Source organism: Euphorbia lathyris, chromosome 1 (genome assembly GCF_963576675.1).
Source record: "Euphorbia lathyris chromosome 1, ddEupLath1.1, whole genome shotgun sequence".
NCBI lineage: Eukaryota > Viridiplantae > Streptophyta > Magnoliopsida > Malpighiales > Euphorbiaceae > Euphorbia > Euphorbia lathyris.
This window is the reverse complement of record NC_088910.1, coordinates 43570479-43589930: the sequence shown is the minus strand read 5'-3', so window position 1 is coordinate 43589930 and position 19452 is coordinate 43570479. Positions and strand designations below refer to the sequence as shown.

The 19452-nt window shown below is 38.2% G+C and overlaps 1 protein-coding gene across 1 annotated transcript in view; it reads left to right on the top strand.

Annotated features, from left to right (window-relative positions):
* The window catches only part of LOC136230218 (protein MICRORCHIDIA 6-like), a 29052-nt gene extending 15928 nt beyond the window's left edge, over positions 1–13124 (top strand). The window contains exons 11-22 of the mRNA XM_066019221.1: positions 169–303; positions 9021–9119; positions 9209–9304; positions 9426–9572; positions 10113–10205; positions 10494–10545; positions 10637–10748; positions 11237–11307; positions 11442–11554; positions 11883–11947; positions 12074–12116; positions 12193–13124. Of these exons, the coding sequence (XP_065875293.1) occupies positions 169–303; positions 9021–9119; positions 9209–9304; positions 9426–9572; positions 10113–10205; positions 10494–10545; positions 10637–10748; positions 11237–11307; positions 11442–11554; positions 11883–11947; positions 12074–12116; positions 12193–12294 (1128 nt within the window). The 3' untranslated portion in view covers positions 12295–13124. The remainder of the gene's footprint in view (positions 1–168; positions 304–9020; positions 9120–9208; positions 9305–9425; positions 9573–10112; positions 10206–10493; positions 10546–10636; positions 10749–11236; positions 11308–11441; positions 11555–11882; positions 11948–12073; positions 12117–12192) is intronic.
* The last annotated feature ends 6328 nt before the right edge of the window (positions 13125–19452 follow it).

Genomic DNA, 19452 nt, shown 5'->3' with positions numbered 1-19452 from the left:
TTACATTCACCTTATAGGGATACATTTGAAGATTTATGAGGGTCCTGGATTGACCTTGATGGATATGATTTTACATTGTTTTAGTGAAGTAGAAGTTCCGGTTTTCATGTTCTCACGTTGTATTTTCACTTCTAGAACTAATATTTGAAGAGCTTGTTCTGTTTGCAGGTGGATTATGAGTTTAATAGTGTAAGTGGCAAAATGGAAATTCATCATCGCTCTGGGAAGGAGCATTTTATGTCTAATCTTTCCATGCTGTTACAGTGGTCTCCATATTCAACAGAAGCAGAGCTTCTGCAACAAGTAAGATTCTTTTCTTCCTCTTCTGTGTCACCCATCATTTATCATCCAACATTGTCTACTCCTTCAGATACATATTCATTTTATTCATATGTTGAGGATTTTCATTTTATTTAGTTTATTCACTTTAATTTGATGCGACATGTATTAGCATATAATGTACATGGATTCACATAAACATCGAAGGCTCTCTACACTTCTTTTCAGTATTAAGATTCCAAGTTCTCTCTCAAAACTTATGGTTTGAGAATACCCATTGTATTAAGTGTTGGAGCATATTCTAATAGAGATTCCCTTAATGTTCTAAAATGAATTTGGTGGACATGAGAGCTTGAACATTGTTCAACTCATGTCACCCATGCAAGGAATGACTCATTTAGAAGGTGTACCGCCTGCCAGTGGTTTTTTCCCATCTAAGAGTGAAAAAACCTTGGCTCCATTTAAAAATGATTATAACAATAATTATCAAGAATTGAAAAGAGAGGTGAGCTATATTAATGCTATGGTCTTTTGACTTTGAGGCTAAGGAGATTTTTTTTCTCTATTTGTGCATGTGCTTGTAATGTCTGCTTCAAAGTGATCAAGGATACCTCCTTTCGGCGTACTTTACGCTGGATCTCTTGATTCTCATTTCCTAAATTTCCCCACAAACATCTTAAGAAAAAAAAATTGTTCACAAAGTAGTATAAACCCATTCCTGACTAATTTCCACTTGTTCGAAAAGGAGCACCGAACTGCCAGCACAAATCCTAAGATGTGTTAAGTTAATATCTGTGAACTGACAGAAAAGAAAGTTCTCGCAATGGCTTAACGAACCCAACAGACAGATCCAAAGCGCCAGTTTAGCAAGGAAGTTGATTGGCAACAAAGTCTTTATATAGTTCTTCTAATTTGACATTCAGATCATTTTGCCTTGCTTTGTTGGCTGCTTATTCCCTTTCTGTCTGAGCTTGATATATTGCCTTGTCCCCCACAAGGTCATAATGGCTTCAAATTGCACGTGTAAAGTGTGAGGGTCGCCATGATAGTCGCTTAGACAGGTCTAGCCCATGCTCTAGCTAGTTTTGGGCCCTGGTACTCAGAAGTCTTAGACAGGTCAAATTATAACCAGTTTGGTAGTTCCTTTTGTCTTTCTTGAATACAGATTCGAGAGGAGTTCATCCGACTACGGCTGGTTGCAGACCCCCCCCCCCCCTCTTTAAAAAAAGAAAAAAATGAAGCAGCTACCAACGAAATGCCTCCTCATCACAAAATCAACCGTTGTCTAGATTCAATAGCAATGAGGACACTTCTTGAAGGTCTTTCATTTCCTACTTTCTTTTGACCATTTCTTATTGAAATTTTTTCATCCAAGTCTCCAACAATGTCAAATTATTGTAGTTTTCTTGCTTCTTGACGCTAAAATGAAAATAGAGAAACTAGACTTTAAGTAAATGGGTAAAATAGTTTAGACTTGTAGTATGAGACATTTCGGTCTGGAATTTTGTCCACCATCGGTTCACCAATTCACGTCGTTGTTCCCTTGGTCTCGAGTGTCTGTTCAAGAAAAAGCCAACTCTCTTGGCAAATCATTTAACTGTTGACTCAATTATTGTTGTTCAGCCTCCTGTTCTGCCCGATCCCTAGCACTGTCTTCCTGATACATGGCCATGGCCATGAAGGCTTCAAACTATTGCTGTAATTCGTGAAAACCACCCATAATGTTTGGCTTTTGATACCAAGTTGTTACGGCCCAAAGACTAAAGACTGTGATCGAGTTATAGGTTGATTGGTGAGAAGACTCCAATCTAAATTAGGTGTATCCTTCTTAGAATTTTTGCCTTTGATACCTTTGTTTGCTAATAGTTGAGGCTCATTACAGAGAACCTCAGATCTCTGTATCTTTTTTGGTGATAAGGAACTTAACTTTTGCTCGTGCAGTTTTCATTACTTAATATGCATTTCAAGCATAACTGCACATAGAACAAGTAACTGTTACCTGGTAACTTGCAAAGTCATGGTAGCAAGAAAGTTACAACAAGCCAAACGCCAAACCAAAGTGATGAGGGCATTTCCGACACGGGCCCGTGTGATGGATTTCAAGCATAACTGCACACAGAACAAGTAACTGTTACCTGTTGGTAACTTGCAAAGTCATGGTAGTAAGAAAGTTACAATAAGCCAAACGCCAAACCAAAGTGATGAGGGCATTTCCGACACGGGCCCGTGTGATGGAGCGAAGGAAGACCAAGTTGGAGTGAAGGGAGGCCAAGGAGAGAATGCTCCTCACATGGCGTGCCAGTCAGGTCACACGCCGTGTGAGGCTATTCCTGGAATTGGGGGAAACATAGTTGTGAAAGGCGATCGCCTGGGTCGCCTGAGGCGAGAGGCGACCCACGCGTTCCTTCCCCTGCCTTCTTCACTGGAAGGCGGGCATTATTCAGAAGGCGCCCGCCTGGCTGCCATAGGCGAGAGGCGGTCTGAGGCCAGAGGCGGTTGCCTTCTGAACTTAGGTGGTTACTTACCGTTTAAAAAAAAAAAAGAAATCAGAAAGAAAGAAATATAAAAGGGATTTTAGGTTAAAGAAATCGGAACCTTTGGAAGTATAGGAGAAAAAAAAAGCAAAATATCGACAACAGCACCGATTGATCCACACAGAAACTTCCTCTCCACCCACCCAACGGCACCGATAACATAAAACCAGGTACGGTCTCTGTTCTCCTTTCTTTTGTTTTTGTTTTTGTTTCTAATACTCTTTTCTGTTCTCATTTCTTTTATTTTTCTTTCTATAATCTACTCCTTTCTTCTATTTTTCTTTTTTTCATCTTCATCCTACTGTTATGTTGCCCAAATTTTGTGATTTGTGTTATTATTAGTAAGTCATGAAAGTTTAGGTGAAGTTTATGAAAGTGTGAAAATTTATGCTAATGCTACTGTTATGAAAATTTATGCTACTGTTATGAAAGTGTGTGAAAGTTTATGTAAGTTTGTGAACTGAAAATGTGTGAAAGTGTTTGCAACTCTATGGAAGTTTGTGAAAATGTATAAAAGTGTATGAAATAGTAGCTTACAAGAGTCTAATTTTCCAAATTTTGCAGGCTGTTGGACATGAGTATTAGTAATTCTAATACATCGAAAACGACAAGAACGAATCCTTGTTAGAAGTATGTGCAAAAGGTCAAGGCAAGGAAGTATGATGACATTGAGTTTGATGATGATGATTGATATGATATTAGGAATTAGGATCTTAGTTTAGACTAGAAGTTTTATTTTATTTTACAACTTTAGAAGTTAAACTAGTAATTTGAGTTATGGTTTTATTTTTTGTTTTTTTCTAATTTTTTTTGTCGCCTCGAGGCGAATATTTTGCCCTTATCGCCTCGACTCGCCTTTCGCCTTTCACAACTATGGGGGGAAAACGACTCTCGCACGAAGACGGGCAGAACCTCATCCACATGCTGAGCCACTCTCCCACTCGGCATGTCACTTGAGTCACACGCTGTGTGGATTAGTTGGCACGACGTGTGGCCCTGAACACTGCACTCCGATCATTTGAAGGACAATGCTGATTTTCTATCCAGATTCTGATTATTACTATTTTGCCATTTGGGATTGTTGTGCGGAATTAATGAAAGATAAATTAACAAGTAATCGAAAAAAACAGATTTACGTGGTTCACCAATGTTGTGTTGGCTAGTCCACGGGCAGAAGGAGAATAGTATTATTAGGAGGCGAAAAACCGATAACAAATTAGGTTTACATAATGGAGTATTTATAATACCCAATCTAAACTAATACGACTTGGAACCCACGACCTAATCCGACTAGGAACCCATGAACCCACGATGTCCCCACGATTCCGAATCCAAGTAGAAACCGAAACACAATACTACTCCCGTTGCTTCTTGTCGTAGTGTGTTATACTGATTTAAGGCATTACGACAAATCTCCACCTTGACTTGAATCCTCTGGAAAACATAACAGATGCACCAGATGAACATATCTCTCCCTCTGCCTCGGAGTTGGCCCCACCGGGCAACTAATAATCTCTGACGTTTAGCAAGTCCAAACAGTGTTGAAACTTTCTCTGTGGAATAGGCTTGGTAAACATGTCAGCATGGTTGTCAGCAGTGCTTACCTTCTTCACCTTGACCCTCTTCTCACTTCTCAGAAAATGATACCTCACATCTATATATTTGGTCCTCTCATGATGAACCTGATCCTTGGCTAAACAAATTGCACTCAAGCTATCACAATACACTGTAGCCTGATCATGATGCAGACCAAGATCACTAACCAGTCTTTTAAGCTAAATCCCCTCCTTAGCAACTTCAGTTAGTACCATATACTCTGCTTCCGTAGTAGACAAAGTCACTGTAGGCTGTAAAGTAGCTTTCCAACTGACAACTGAACCGTTAAGAGTGAAAACAGAACCAGTCATAAATCTTCTACTGTCAACATCTCCAGCATAATCCGAGTCTGAAAAACCTGTCACCAAACATTTTGTATCACCTCCATAAATGAGACCAACGTTAGATGTACCTTTAGGTATCGAAAGATCCTCTTCACAACTTGCCATTGCTCCTTGCCAGGTTCACCCATAAACCTGCTAACAACACTAACAGACTCTGCAATATCTTCAGCAGAATTAGGTGCAAAAGCAATAGACAGATTTGCACTTGCAGCACTAGGAGTATCTATGGGCTTTGCGGTAGACATGCCAAATCTTGACAAGATCTTCTGAATATAGCCCTTCTGTGACAAAAAGTTTCCTGTTGCTTCTGTCCCTGTAAATCTCTATTCCCAGAATTTTCCGAGCTGCACCCAAATCCTTCATCTCGAACTCTGCAGCTATCAACATGTCATCTACATACAACACCAGATAGATAAAAGACTCATCTTCGAGTTTGTTGTAATAGACACAACAATCATATAGGCTCCTGGGTCAAACCTCTTATACCACTGCCTAGGAGACTGCTTAAGTCCATACAAGGACTTCTTCAACTTACAAACATAATTCTCCTTTCCAGGAATCTGGAAACCTTCTGGTTAGGTCATGTATATCTCTTCCTCCAAATCTCCATGCAGAAAGGCTGTCTTTACATCAAGTTGCTCAAGCTCCAAATCCCGATGTGTAACTATAGCTAGCAACACTCTAATAGAGGTGTGTCTGACTACTGGTGAGAATATCTCATTATAATCCACTCCCTCTCTCTGATTGAAACCTCTAGCAACAACTCTAGCCTTATACTTAACTCCCTCTGCATGTGATATCCCTTCCTTCATCTTGAGAACCCACTTGCAAGAAATAATCTTTATCCCTGGAGGTGGTATGACTAAATCCCATGTTTGATTCTTATGAATGGACTCCATCTCATCTCCCATAGTAGCAAGCCATTTCTCACGAGTGTCCACCTCTTCAGCAATGTGTAGTGCATAGCCCACCATGTCCTCAAAGCCATACCTCTTAGGTGGCCCAACTCCAACCCTCCTTGTCGATCTTGAGCTAAGCTACGATGAGTAGCTTCAGATGGTTGAGAAACTGATGGTGTAGATTCTGGTAGCTCAATTTCTGCTTCTGACTCTTGTTCCTTCAAACCACTATCACTCTGCATGACCCTGAAGCTCCACCTGTTTATCAATGCTATCAGTTTCTGTAGCAGTTGTAGGCTTCACCATGGGTCTAAGCACAGATTTTTCGTCAAAGACTACATTTCTGCTCAGAATGACCCTTTACTCAGATGGAGACCAGATCCTGAAGCCTTTAACTCCATCTCCATAGCCTACGAACACTCCCTTCTTGGCTCTTGGCTCTAGCTTATCCTCATTAACATGATAGTAAACTGTGCACCCAAAAGCTTTCAGATTTGAGTAATCAGCAACCTTTCCTGACCACATATCTGTGGGCGTCTTGAACTGTATGCCGGTGTGTGGTCCGCGGTTAATCAGATAACATGCTGTGTTCACCACTTCAGCCCAGAATCTTCTATCTAACCCAGTGTTAGAGAGAATGCACCTCGCTCTCTCCAGTAATTTCTGGTTCATTCGTTCAGCTACACCATTCTGTTATGGTGTATTCCTGACTGTGTGATGCCGAGCAATCCCTTCATCTTCACAGAACTGATTGAACTCAAACGAGTAGAACTCCAGACCATTATCAGTTCGCATCCTCTTTATCTTCTTTCCTGTTTGGTTTTCCACCAATGCTTTCCACTGCTTAAAATTCTTGAAAGCTTCACTTTTATGCTTCATCATAATGACCCAAGTCATCCTTGAATAATCATCAATCAGAGACACAAAATACCTGTGACCTCCCAAAGACAACTCGAGATGGACCCCAACAATCAGAGTGGATGTAATCAAGTGTGCCTTTTGTTATGTGAATAGCCTTGGGAAACTTGTTGCGATGTAGTTTCCTAAAGACACAGTGTTACAAAACTTCAGACTCTTGACCTTATGACCACCAAGAAGATCATCCTTTGATAGAATCTCATTTGATAGAATCTGCATCCCTTTTTCACTCATATGACCAAGTCTCATATGTCATAGCTTTGTCATATCTTCTTGGTGAATCTCTGACGATGCAACATCAGCTGAACTTGTAACAGTGGAACCTTGCAGGAAATACAAAGTACCATGCTTCACACCTTTCAGAATCATATCAGAACCTTTGCAGGCATGCAGAACTCCATCTTTTCCTGACCAACTGAGATCCCTGCTGTCTAGCAGACTCATGGATATCAGATTCTTCGTCATCAATGGAACATGTCTGACTTCGTTCAACGTGCAGAACTTGCGATCATATGTCCTTAACTTGATCGAGCCTATTCCAACTGCCTTGCAGACATGACTATTAGCCATTGAAATGCTACCTCCATCTACCTGCTTATAAGTTAAAAACCACTCTCTCCTTGGACAAATATGATAAGATGCTCCAGAATCAAGAACCCACACATCAGAGTGATGAGTCTGTCTGTCAGCAACTAGAGCAATATCGTTTTCAGAGCTGGTGTCACCATCTGCTACAACAGCAGATCCTGGTTGATTTTCTTATTTCTTCTTCTTTGGACAGTCAGTTTTCCAACGCCCTTTCTCCTTACAGTAGTTACAGATGTCGTCTGGCTTGGGACCCTTTGAGAACGGCTTCTTAGACTTCTTCTTTCCACCGTTACCCTTTCCCTTACTGCCGCTAGCAAATAGTCCAGATGCCTGATTATATGTACCTGTATTGTTCGCCTTATGGCGCAACTCCCTGCTATGAAGAGACGACCTAACTTCTTCCAGAGTCACAATATCTTTACCAACAATAAATGATTGAACAAAGTTCTCATATGAAAGCGGTAAAGACACCAACAGAATCAAAGCACCACCTTCATCTTCATCTTCAATTTTCACATCAATATTACGTAATTCTATTAATAATGTGTTTAATTGATCTAAATGAACCCTGAGTTGCATACCTTCCTACATTCACAGGCCAAACAGACGTTGTTTCAGAAGAAGTTTGTTTGTTAGAGATTTTGTCATGTATAAGCTCTCTAACTTCATCCACAGACTGGCAGCAGTCTCTTTGTCTGAGACCTCAGTGATGACGTCATCTGCGAGGCACAACATAATTGTCCAATGTGCCTTTTCTTCCAGAATCGCCATCTCAGCAGTGACTATTCTCGTTGCCTTCTTCAACGGCGTCCACAGACCTTGTTGTTTTAACAAAGCCCGCATCTTGATCTGCCATAGACTTAAACTATTTCTCCCAGTAAACTTTTCGATTTTCACGTTCATCGCAAACATCTTTCTTTCCAGAAAACAAAACCCCGATTGGAAACCGAAAGCTCTGATACCAGTTTGTTGTGCGGAACTAACGAAAGATAAATTAACAAGTAATAGAAAAACACAGATTTACGTGCACCAACGTTGTGTTGGCTAGTCCACGGGCAGAAGGAGAATAGTATTATTAGGAGGCGAAAAACCGATTACAAATTAGGTTTACATAATGGAGTATTTATAATACCCAATATAACCTAATCCGACTTGGAACCCATAAACCCACGATGTCCCCACGATTCCGAATCCAAGTAGAAACCGAAACACAATACTACTCTCGTTGCTTCCTGTCGTAGTGTGTTATACTGATTCAAGGCATTACGACAGGGATTATTAACCCAAATGCCATTTATCCCTTTTGTTCCTTTTATTACGCTATGCTTTGTTCTTTATGATGTAATCCTAATGGAGGCCTTATTGTCTTTTAGGATGGTTATATATACCCCTTAATTTGTAAAAGATGCAACTTTTATCAATCTAATAAAAAACTTAGCCCCCATTGGAGCTATTGTTCTTATTACTTGGGATTCACTCCTTCAAGCATAGGCTTGAGAAGAACTTCTTTGTGGATTTAAGATCAAAATCCTCACTCGACTACTGATCTGTATCACAAACATTAACAGCTTATAACACCTAGGGGTTGCGTCCATCCTTGTTAAACAAAGTTGGCATACAACCTAAGGGCTTATAGCCATTAACTTCATATGGAATCACCATGTTGATACCATTTTTATTTCAATTCAAGCACAAAAAAGGGAAAACGAACAAAAGAAAAAGGATATGATGAATGTCAATTGAAACAAAGAGGTGAACAAAGTTCTGCAATTCCTTGGAGAAATCTTTGATTATATGCAATTTAGTATGTTTTCTGGTTTTGTTGATTGCCTGCTATTTTTATAAACTTAATCTGATTGCAGTTTGATGATATTGGACCACATGGCACAAAAGTTGTGATCTACAATTTATGGTTCAGTGACGATGGAAATGCAGAGCTAGACTTTGAAAGAGATCCTGAGGTTGAAACTGATTCTTGTCACTTTGTTTTCCCCCCTTATTTTAATAGTATTATTCTCAATGAGTTGGTTTGTCGTGGGCTTGGTTGCAGGATATTCATATCAGTGGGGATATAGAAAAAGAGGCGACAAAGTTTTCTGTTTGGAGGGAACAGCACGTAGCTAACCGATTACGTTATTCCCTCAGAGTAAGTTACAATGACAGCTTAATAATCCTCCTATGCTTATGTATCCACATGTGCTGCAATATCTGTATGTAAATGCACCTATACATGTGACTCATGTTATTTACCTTTTTATGCTTTGTAGGTGTATCTGTCCATATTGTACTTAAGACTACCTGAAACTTTCAGAATAATATTGCGTGGACAACTTGTCGAGCATCATAATCTTGCCAATGATCTCAAGTTTCCAGAATTCATCTTGTACATACCTAAATGTGGCGGAGTTAAAGAGGTTATATTAATCGTTTGCAGAATTTTTCCTTGTTGATATTGTATGAATTAATCAGGGTTCCATTCAAGCTGTGTCAATCATGAATCACCTGAATGTGCAAATAAAGGGCGGCCCGGTGCACTACGCGTCCTCGCTTAAGCGAGGATCCAGGGAGGGGTCCCACCACAAGGGTGTACTGGGGCAAGCCTTCCCCTACCAATTTTTATTTGGCAAGAGGCCGCTCCTAATTCTCAACATCTTCCTCTTCAATGCATGCAAAACATAAAAAGAAAACAAATCAAACAGATATTATTTATGATTTAGACTTGTTTGGTTACTTCAATAAATGGGTTTTTGTGTTGATTATGGATGATAATTTAAATGAAAGATCGTGGTTGTTAGTGCTTCATTCTGTCCTTTAAAGTGGGGTTGCGTATACAAGTTTCTCTTTAGATGTTTTAATATATTCTGTGGCCTTCTGAATCTTCCTCTGCAGATTTAGTGATATGCTGTAGAAATAAATGTTCACATCTCGTGTGATTTTCTGTTTTAAATATGCAGGGTCAGGTCATAACTACAATTGGATTTATAAAAGAAGCTCCACGTGTAAATGTCCATGGATTCAGCATCTACCATAAAAATCGCTTGATACTGGTAAGGTTCCTTTTTTTTCTACAATCTGACATCTCATGGAGGATGTGCATGTTCATATTGAAGATGTTATACCGCAGTAGAAATATCATTAAGTGAGGAAATTGGTGGAATCATTTGGATTTTGAAAAATGAAATGGCATAGAAATTGCCAAGGAACTACCTAACTTGAGAGTCATCGTAATGTCATGGAATAAAAAAAATAACCTGTATTATCAATCGTCGCTCATTTTATTTTCCCAGCATTGATCTAGTTTATTAACTTCTGATTGTTGCCTCCTTCTTTTTCAGCCATTTTGGCCAGTTGTGAACATTCAAGGCGGTAGGGGTAGAGGGGTTGTTGGTGAGAAGCTGCTTAAACAAGTCCTATTACTATTATTTCGAGGTGAATATGCTGAAAGTCTGATATATGCATGGTTTTAATGCTCTTTTAGGTGTTCTTGAAGCAAATTTTGTTGAACCAACACATAACAAACAAGGGTTTGAGAGAACTTCCCTTTTCCAGAAGCTTGAATCTCGATTGAAGGAAATGACATGGGAATACTGGTAAATTGTTAAAGACTGGAAGAAAAAATATCTTGGATTAATTTCTCAGCAACTGTTCTCTAGATTAATTTGGATGGAGCTGATTATAATTCTGTTTAAACTAATTTTTGAAATTGATAGATTTTGGTTAATTCAGTTTAATATTTCTTGTTTATAAGCCTTACTTTATTTATCTATTCTTATAAATATTGAAGAGGGTGGGTGTTAAATGGATGACCTCCCTTCACTTTATGGAGATATGAGCTACACTCAATTGGTATTTAGAGGCCATCTTTTATGTCTTTTCTTATATTTATTCAAAATCAATGGAATTGAATTAGTTTCTTTTAATTCAGTTAGTGGAGGTAACCTGTTAATTTAATATTCTAATTTTTTTGAACTGAATAAACCGGATTAACCCATTGATAGCCAACCCCGCCCACATTTAGAGGATTTATGAACACTACAAAGATCAAGTTTTACAGATGTAAATTATTGGCCTTTGGCAGGGACTATCATTGTGGTTTACTTGGATACCATGTCCATGTAAAGAGTGCGGTAAAGGGGCATAGAGTTAGAGGTAGTCTTTCAATCTGGAAATTTATAAAGTCAACTGTTGTCATTATTTGGTCACATGCTTCTGTAAGAGTCCACTGTTTATCTTACTGGAATTACTCATCTCTACTTAGAAATAACACCCTCATATTGGGACAGGATTATCCACAAAAAGGAAAGAGCCTAACGATTCTGTGGAACGTGAGAATTTGAAGAGGCACGCAAGCATCGGGGTCAATTCAGATGATGCAGAGCACGGTTTGAAAACGGAGGTAAACATGTAGCTCAAGTGCAACTATTGGTCAAGTGAATTATATATAACAATTGATACAAGTTCAAGCCATGACACATGCATTCATGCTCATTGTCACTGCCCTGCAATGTCATGCGCGTGCACACGCCCAAAGGCTGCTTTACCCTTTTCTGACCTCAATTACAAGTGAGAGGTGGTTTTAGCGATGTCTTAAAAACTTGTCTGCTTGTTTCATACCTTCAGTTTGTACGACAGTTTGAGTTTGTGTGATCGCATTGCTTGCTATAATCTTTTCTGCTGGGAGCCTGATTGCTACTCTATCTTAATTCTTTTTCGCCTTTTTATAGCCTGTCATTACTGCAAACCAGGAGGCTCCAAATTTTATAGAAGAAAACAGGAAACTCAAAGAAATGTAAGTATTTAGGAACTTCTTTTATGGATGGAATTTCTTCCTTTTCCCATATTAGCTATAGATAGGTTGGTTGCACGCTATATTTGCAGATTATACTAATCAAAATTCCATACTACAATTTTTCAGATGTCGGGAATATGAGAAGAGAAAAGTAGAAGATGATATGAAGGTATGTATGTAAATAGCATAAAAAAGAGCGACTTTTAAATGCATAAATTCATATAAACATGAGTTGATGCATGCAGGTAATAAAGCTTAAAAAAGAGTTGGCGGAAGTTAAATGCAAGTATCAACGGCTTTTGGCAGAAGCAACGGCTTTGGATCTTATGAAGGAGGAGAAAAGGTAAATATGTAAGATCACATCTGTACCTTTCCAATCAATTCTTTTGTTTGTTTGTTTGTTGTATATATGTAGAGAGAAAGCAAAGCTGTTCATTTTTCCTCAACGAGGTTAGTTTTTGCACCTTTTTTTGTATAACATAACAAAGGGGCGTTTAAACATGGGTTGGGTGCGGTATAATAGAGTTTTTGCCCAACCAAAGGACACTACTTGATGGTTGTATGGATTATGGTGGATTGAACTAATTTTTGTAGATGAGTTAAATTATATTAGTTGGACGAGTTATGGTGGTGGGAGTATAGTTTGGACAAAATTTCTCATTCAATAAGCTAACTTTTCTCTTTTCTCTTTTCTATTTGCTTTTGTTTTTGTTTTATATTTTTCTTTTTTAATTGCTATAAATTTGTTAGTAGAAAATCTTGAATTTAGAGGGTGTTTGTTTTTACTTTTCATACCTCTTAGGAGAATATTTAGTGTTCGTATGGAAATAGAAAACAGCTAATGTTTCTATCAACAACAAAATACCGCCTTTCAACTTAAATCTCTCCTTATCCTTCAATCTCTCCTTATACTTCAATGTAAACAAAGCTGATACTCTTTTGTCTCTCTGCAGCTCTTCTTTAGTTGCCGATATTGGTAAAAAAAAATGAAATAAAATTAAGATACCCTTTAAGCAATCTTTAGTATCTTGTTTCTTTTGCTTTAATTTTATAATTTGGCTTTATGTTAATTTTTGTGGGTTTTTCTTCTAGTGGTTAATGGACTTACTATTCAATCGCGACTGAAGTTTTCAGTGAACTGATATAATCAGCTTTTTTAGATTATTTTGTTATACTTTTAGTTCGTCAAAAGGTTTAAGCAAATTTCTTGTATTTTCAAATTCATAATATTTTTATGTTTCTTTAATTATTATCTTCTTGTATCATTGTTTTTTTAGATTAATATTTTTTAATAATCTTCTTTTTAATTTTTCTTATCTTGAATTTCATTTTTCTTATCTTGAATTTCTAGAAATATGAAAATTCGTAGTTTCGTATTTGTTTGTGGACTTGTTTGGATTGTTTGTTTCTGTAATTTTAATCTAGTTGAACTAGTACTTCAATAGCTTTCTTTTATTGTATGCTTACTAAAAGTAATAATTGTCTTCCGTAATTACTGCTTGATCCTAAAATTGAATGAACTCTTTGTAAGAGCGAATGTAATCTAAGGAAAGAGAATATGATGTAGCCTTTATACACCCTCTTGGAGATGCTCGCGCTTAGCTAGTCCAGCACTAGCACGAGTATCGTGGAACTCACCATGAGAGAAAACAACTTTGAGATCAAGCTCGTGATAATCCAATTGTTACAAAACTTTGACCAATTCGGCAGAGATCCTAGAGAAGATACTAATATCTATTTAAATAAATTTGTTAAGGGTAAATTATAAAGTTGAGTCGAGGTTCATTTACATATTTAAACTCATTATAAAATGCATTACATATCTAGACTTTCATTTAGGAATTACTCGTAATATTCTCCATATATATAACAACATAGTCATTTCCTTCCTTTTTTTTTTTTGTAATCCAAGCTTCAACAAATAGTACTATTCATTGAGAATCCTTTATTAGGAATTCTTCATTTTTTATACATCAATCCAAGATGCAAGCTCTTCATGTAAGTATTATGTTCTTTTTACATTCATAAATTCTTTTGGAACCATAGGTTTTGTGTATTTGAAGTTAGTTTTGTATATTGAACCTATATTTGGAGTTTTAAGATTTTCTCCGATAGCGTTGCGGTTTGCGATTTACTTCGCAAACTGCGAAGCCTTATAGGCTTCGTGGATCATATAAAACCGAAAAGTCAAAACATACAACTTCACAGTTTCATAATCTGCGATGAGCTGCGAATTCGTAATTGAGTATTTTGCTTCGCGGTTGAACTGTGAAGCCTATTTTCTTTCTTCCTTTAGTACATTTTTTAACACTAACTTGGGTTGTCCTTGTTCGTTAACAGTGGTATGTCAATCGAGCATTGCTTGTGTGTGATCATGTGGAACGGCCAATGGACAACCATGGGAAAAGCCATGACATATGAGGGGGGGGGGGGGGGGGGGGGTGTGAATTAAAGTTGATCCGGCTTTCAACGAAAATCAACTTGGAAATGCTTCAAGAGAGAGTCTATACTTCTATCCGTGTTGATTCAACATCATTTGACGTACGCATCACGATGCAAACTACATACGGTCCAAACAAAGTTTTGATTGTTGATTCAAGTGATGTTGAGTGCTTTATAGAGTATTGCCGGATGAATCCAATGCAATCCCATTATATGTTACTTTTGAATCATGAACAATAAATCCACAATTATCGCGAGCTATGAAGATCGAGAATGTTATTCAATCAAGTTGTGATGCCACCGTTGAAGTTGAAACTTATCGTACATGTAAAGAAAAGATCATTGATTTCAACCTCGCATCCAACCTTGATTTAGATGATATTAGCTCGAATTCGTTTTATGTTCCCGAAGAAACGAATTATGAAGAAGATATATGGGGTCATTTTGACCCCGAAGAAACGACCAACGAAGAAACGGTATATGGCGAACAATATATCCCTCGGAAACAATTAGTAAGTATTTATGAGTCGGATGATGAAGAAAGAAAAAGAAAGATGAATGATCCATTTCGATGGCTCCTGGAGGTCAATGATGCACATGTTTTTCCTATTGAATCTAGTGCATTTAAAGGGGTTGTCGGTTTAAAGGTGCATGATATTTTCTCAAACAAACGAGAATTGTAAGATGCACTTGGAAAATACACAATTAAGAACATGTTCAAATGGTGAGTGTACGAGTCTAACAAGTCCATGTTTGAAGTTAGATATAAGCATGATGAGAAATGTAAATGGCGTGCTAGAGGTATTGTGATACCAAATTCCAATATGTACAGGCTCTGAATAATGGATGAAATGAACAAACACACATGTGCTAGAGATCAAATGTTACCACATCACAGGCAAGCGGGGAAACGCGTTATCGGCATACTAACTACGGATAAGTTTGATCTCGAGGATAGTGTATAAACCAAAAGACATTGTGAAAGATTTTGAGAAAGTGTATAAAATCAACATGTCTTACATGCAAGCTTTGAGAGCAAGATGTTGGACGTTAGAAGATGCGAGGGTTCACCGGAAGATTTATTTATGTTGTTACCAGACTACTGTGAGACCTTAAAAAAATGCAATTAAGATACGATGACACATATTGAACTGATGATGATGATCGCTTCAAGTACTTCTTTCTGGCGTTTGGTCCTTCACTTAGAGCATTTAAAGAACATATTCGGCATGTTCTTTGTGTTGGCGGAGCGTTTTTAAAAAGGTAAATATCTCGACCAATTATACACTACAGCTGGCAAAGATGGTAATAACCAGATTTATCCTATTGCTTTTGGGGTTGGACCAAATGAGAGCAATGAGGCATGGACTTGGTTTATGACCAAGCTTAAAGAATGTATTGGGGATGTAGAGAATTTTGTCATAATCTTGGATAAGCATAAATAATTGATTATGTCGTGAATTTAGTGTTTCCAAATGCGATCCATGGATGTTGTTGTCAACATCTGAGAATGAATGTGAAAGCTACATTCTGAAAAAATTAGAAAGATAGATGATGTGTACTAACGAGCTGCTAAAGCTTGTAGAGTTTTCGATTTTAACGAGGCATTTTTTCGACTTCGGCAACTACACGGCCCCGCGGCAGAATATCTAGAGAAAGCTGATATCCAGAAATGGTCACATACATACTTTCATACTTGTTGGTATAACATGATGACCACAAACATTGTAGAATCATAGAACACGGTTATGGTGGTAGGAAGACGTTTACTTATCACAATGTTGGTAGAGTACATTAGAGCTATTCTGATACGGATCGGTTTCGGGACGTGTTAGTTTTAATCGTAAACTAACAAAGATGTTCTTCTCTAGCTAAACTAGAAGGAGTGAATCTCGGGTTTTATGGACTAAATCCGTAGGAAATCAATGATTCCCCATTGTTGAAGGTTTCAAACCTTAACAAACTTAAATGAAGAAGAAGATATATTTTGTATTGATAAAAGTTAACTATTATAATGACAAAGAGATGAATTTATATCATCTAAAACCCTAAAACCAAATTATATAAAAGGCTAACATACATAATTAATTAAAGAGTAAGGTTAGGGGGTAAAATGGGGTAATAATAAGATGGTGGCATGGGTGTAAATAAAGGAGTGGTAGGGTTGTAATAAAGGAGTGGTGAAGGTGTAAATAAGGAGTGGCAGGATTGTAAATAAGGAGGAAGCTGGAGTAAGGAGCAAGTTCCTTAAAGTGAAGGTACGCGGAGCATAGGTTGGCTGTTGAACTCTTCTCCGGATCAGTACTCATTCTACGCGGAGCGTGCCCAAATCTAAGCGGAGCGTAGGTTGGCTGCTGAACTCTTCTCCGGATCAAACCAAACTTTACGCGGAGCATGCTACAAATCTACGCGGAGCGTGCCTGAGCTGTTGTGTGGCACTGTTTTGGTCTCCTTACTTGCTTGTTGCTCGTGCTTGGTTCTCCCTCCGACTTCCTTTGTACGGACCGGATCCCAGAAGGAGATACCCCGCATCATACACTCTCTCTTAAAAAGAACTTGACCCCTAGTTGCTTGCCACATATTGATGAGAAGTGTTCGTTGTGAACGGACCCAAGCCCTCAAATCGAACCAAGGTGTTGTTCGAGATGAATTCAATGAGTCCACTCCAAATATTGCCGGACTCACCTTCTCCTCACGAGCTTTTCCCCATATCTCCACAAGTGCCTCACCCCGGACTTCATCTTCCGTGGTACTCATCTCCCAATCTCCGCCAATATCGAAGGCCCTACCAACATCGAATGGTATGTCTCGGCGAAGCTTGTCAAACCACTTCCCAATAAATGCGTGGATGGTCTCCCCATCACGAACTTGAGGAATCAACACAAACTTCTTCCGCTCGTGGCCTACCTCGAATGGAATGTCCCGACGACACGTATCAACCCAACTAGGATCAATCCCATAAGCACTCTTCATAACCCCAATATGGCATTGATAACATTGAGATATTATCCCGAGGACTAAGGAGGATATTCACCTAAGGAAGCGCCGCGTATTGACAAGATCCGCCTGGCGGATCACCGGATCTCCAAAGATCCATCAAAGGAAACCCGCCGGCGAACCCATGAGGCGAATCTCCTTGAACAACTCATTTGCCATTATAACGGCCGGGCCGACCTGGCCATAAAGACCATTAATGAGCTATCAATTAGCTAACCGTCAGCTTAAGGATAACTTGTAAACGCCATTAATGGAACATTAATGGAGACTTTCTAGTTACTGAAAGTTACAACTTTCTAGCTATATATAGCCTACGTCTCAGGCTATTCAGGTACACATTCCCTGACCTCCTGTCGATTCAGTTTGCTTTCTTGATATTCCTTACTGACTTTGGCATCGGAGCTTCCCCTCGTCGAACCCAAGGACGCCCCCACAGGGACGGAAGTTGATCAGAATTTCTCTACTTGTCATCAATTGGTGCGGTGAGCGTGGAAACCTTAAACAAATAAAGGGTTTTCATTCACGGTTGTTAGACGAGGTGCCGCGACCTAATCTCCCGGGCGGACCGGGGGGTGGACAACCTCATGGCGACGTAAGCGGTGATTGGCGCCGAAAGCAACCAATCGCGGAATCAACTGCTCGGCAGGACCGGAGCTCGGAGATATGGAAGAGTCGCCACCCACGAATGGGAAAATGAACACCGATCCCTTGCGGGAGACCGGTGTGGGTTCGGAAAAACTTAGGTACGAGCCGAGAAGGCTAGCTCCTTTCCGGAGAAAGGCTACTAGGCACCCCGACATCGCCCGGTTATGAACCACCGGCCTCCTACTCAGCATGTTAGGCGATAACGGACTAATCGTATACTTCTTTAAGTTTAAAATTCATTTGAAACCCTTTTCTTTCTCTTTTTGGAAACCATTTTGAGCATATGATATTGAAAAGCCACATCAGTAAAGAATCACCCATTTATGTTTATACATACACAGAGAGGGGGAAGAAAGAAGTGATTTATTTACAACCGTATTTAAATGTTATGTTGTGTGTCTATTCTACATTAACTCATTCCCCCAAAACGATGTTTATTACATGGTTCGCACCTTAATCGCCGTTGGAACGATTTAGGTGCGTTTTAAAACCCCGTTTGATGAAGCTTACCCGAATCGCCGTTGGAACGACTCGAGTAATTGAAAACGTTAAAGTAAAAGCCTTTTAATAAGAAAAACGTGGTTAAACATACAGGTCAATTTTATTTTGTACAAATTCATTAAGAAAGCGATTCAAAATCTCCATTATTAACAAAGAAAACGATTTTGATTACAATGTTCGCTTAATCTGTCGTTGGAACGGACTAAGGTTTTAAAACGTGGTGTTTTGAAGACGATTTGAAATATCAACCAAAATGACTCTATTTATCTACATTAGAGATCTAAGAAAGCTCATTAGCTTAAATAATTTAATTGAAAACTCTCTTTTTGTGACTTATTTTCCCCACTTATTTAATGGACTCTCTAACTATTATAATTACATCAATAAACACATTTAGGCTCAGAAGTTAATTTTTCCAAGTGAAGCCCATTTGAAACATGGACTTATAAATGACCAAAAGAAATAAAGAAAATAATATAGATATATATTTACACATTTTAGCCCAAAAGACATAAAATAAGAGTAAAAGAAAATATACTATCTAATACATATATAAGAAAGAATAATGAAAATAATATATTTATACTTTAAACACAAGAAAATGGTGAATGAAATTCATAAATAAGAAAATAGCATTTATCACTCAAGATAATTTTATTTAACAATAATTAAGATAACCCAAATATACCCCAAAACTATATATATACATAACTAATATAATCCTAATGTCAAAAAGACTATATGTTCATCCTCAAATATCTACTAATTATCTCTCAAAATGCCCAAGTAAATAACATTTAAAATAGAATTTAATGTAATTTAAATGAATAATAATAAAAAAGAAAGTAATATGTACATATATAAAAAATTAGAATGAAAATGGAATACCAATCTCCTAAAATAATTATATATGCTAAAGT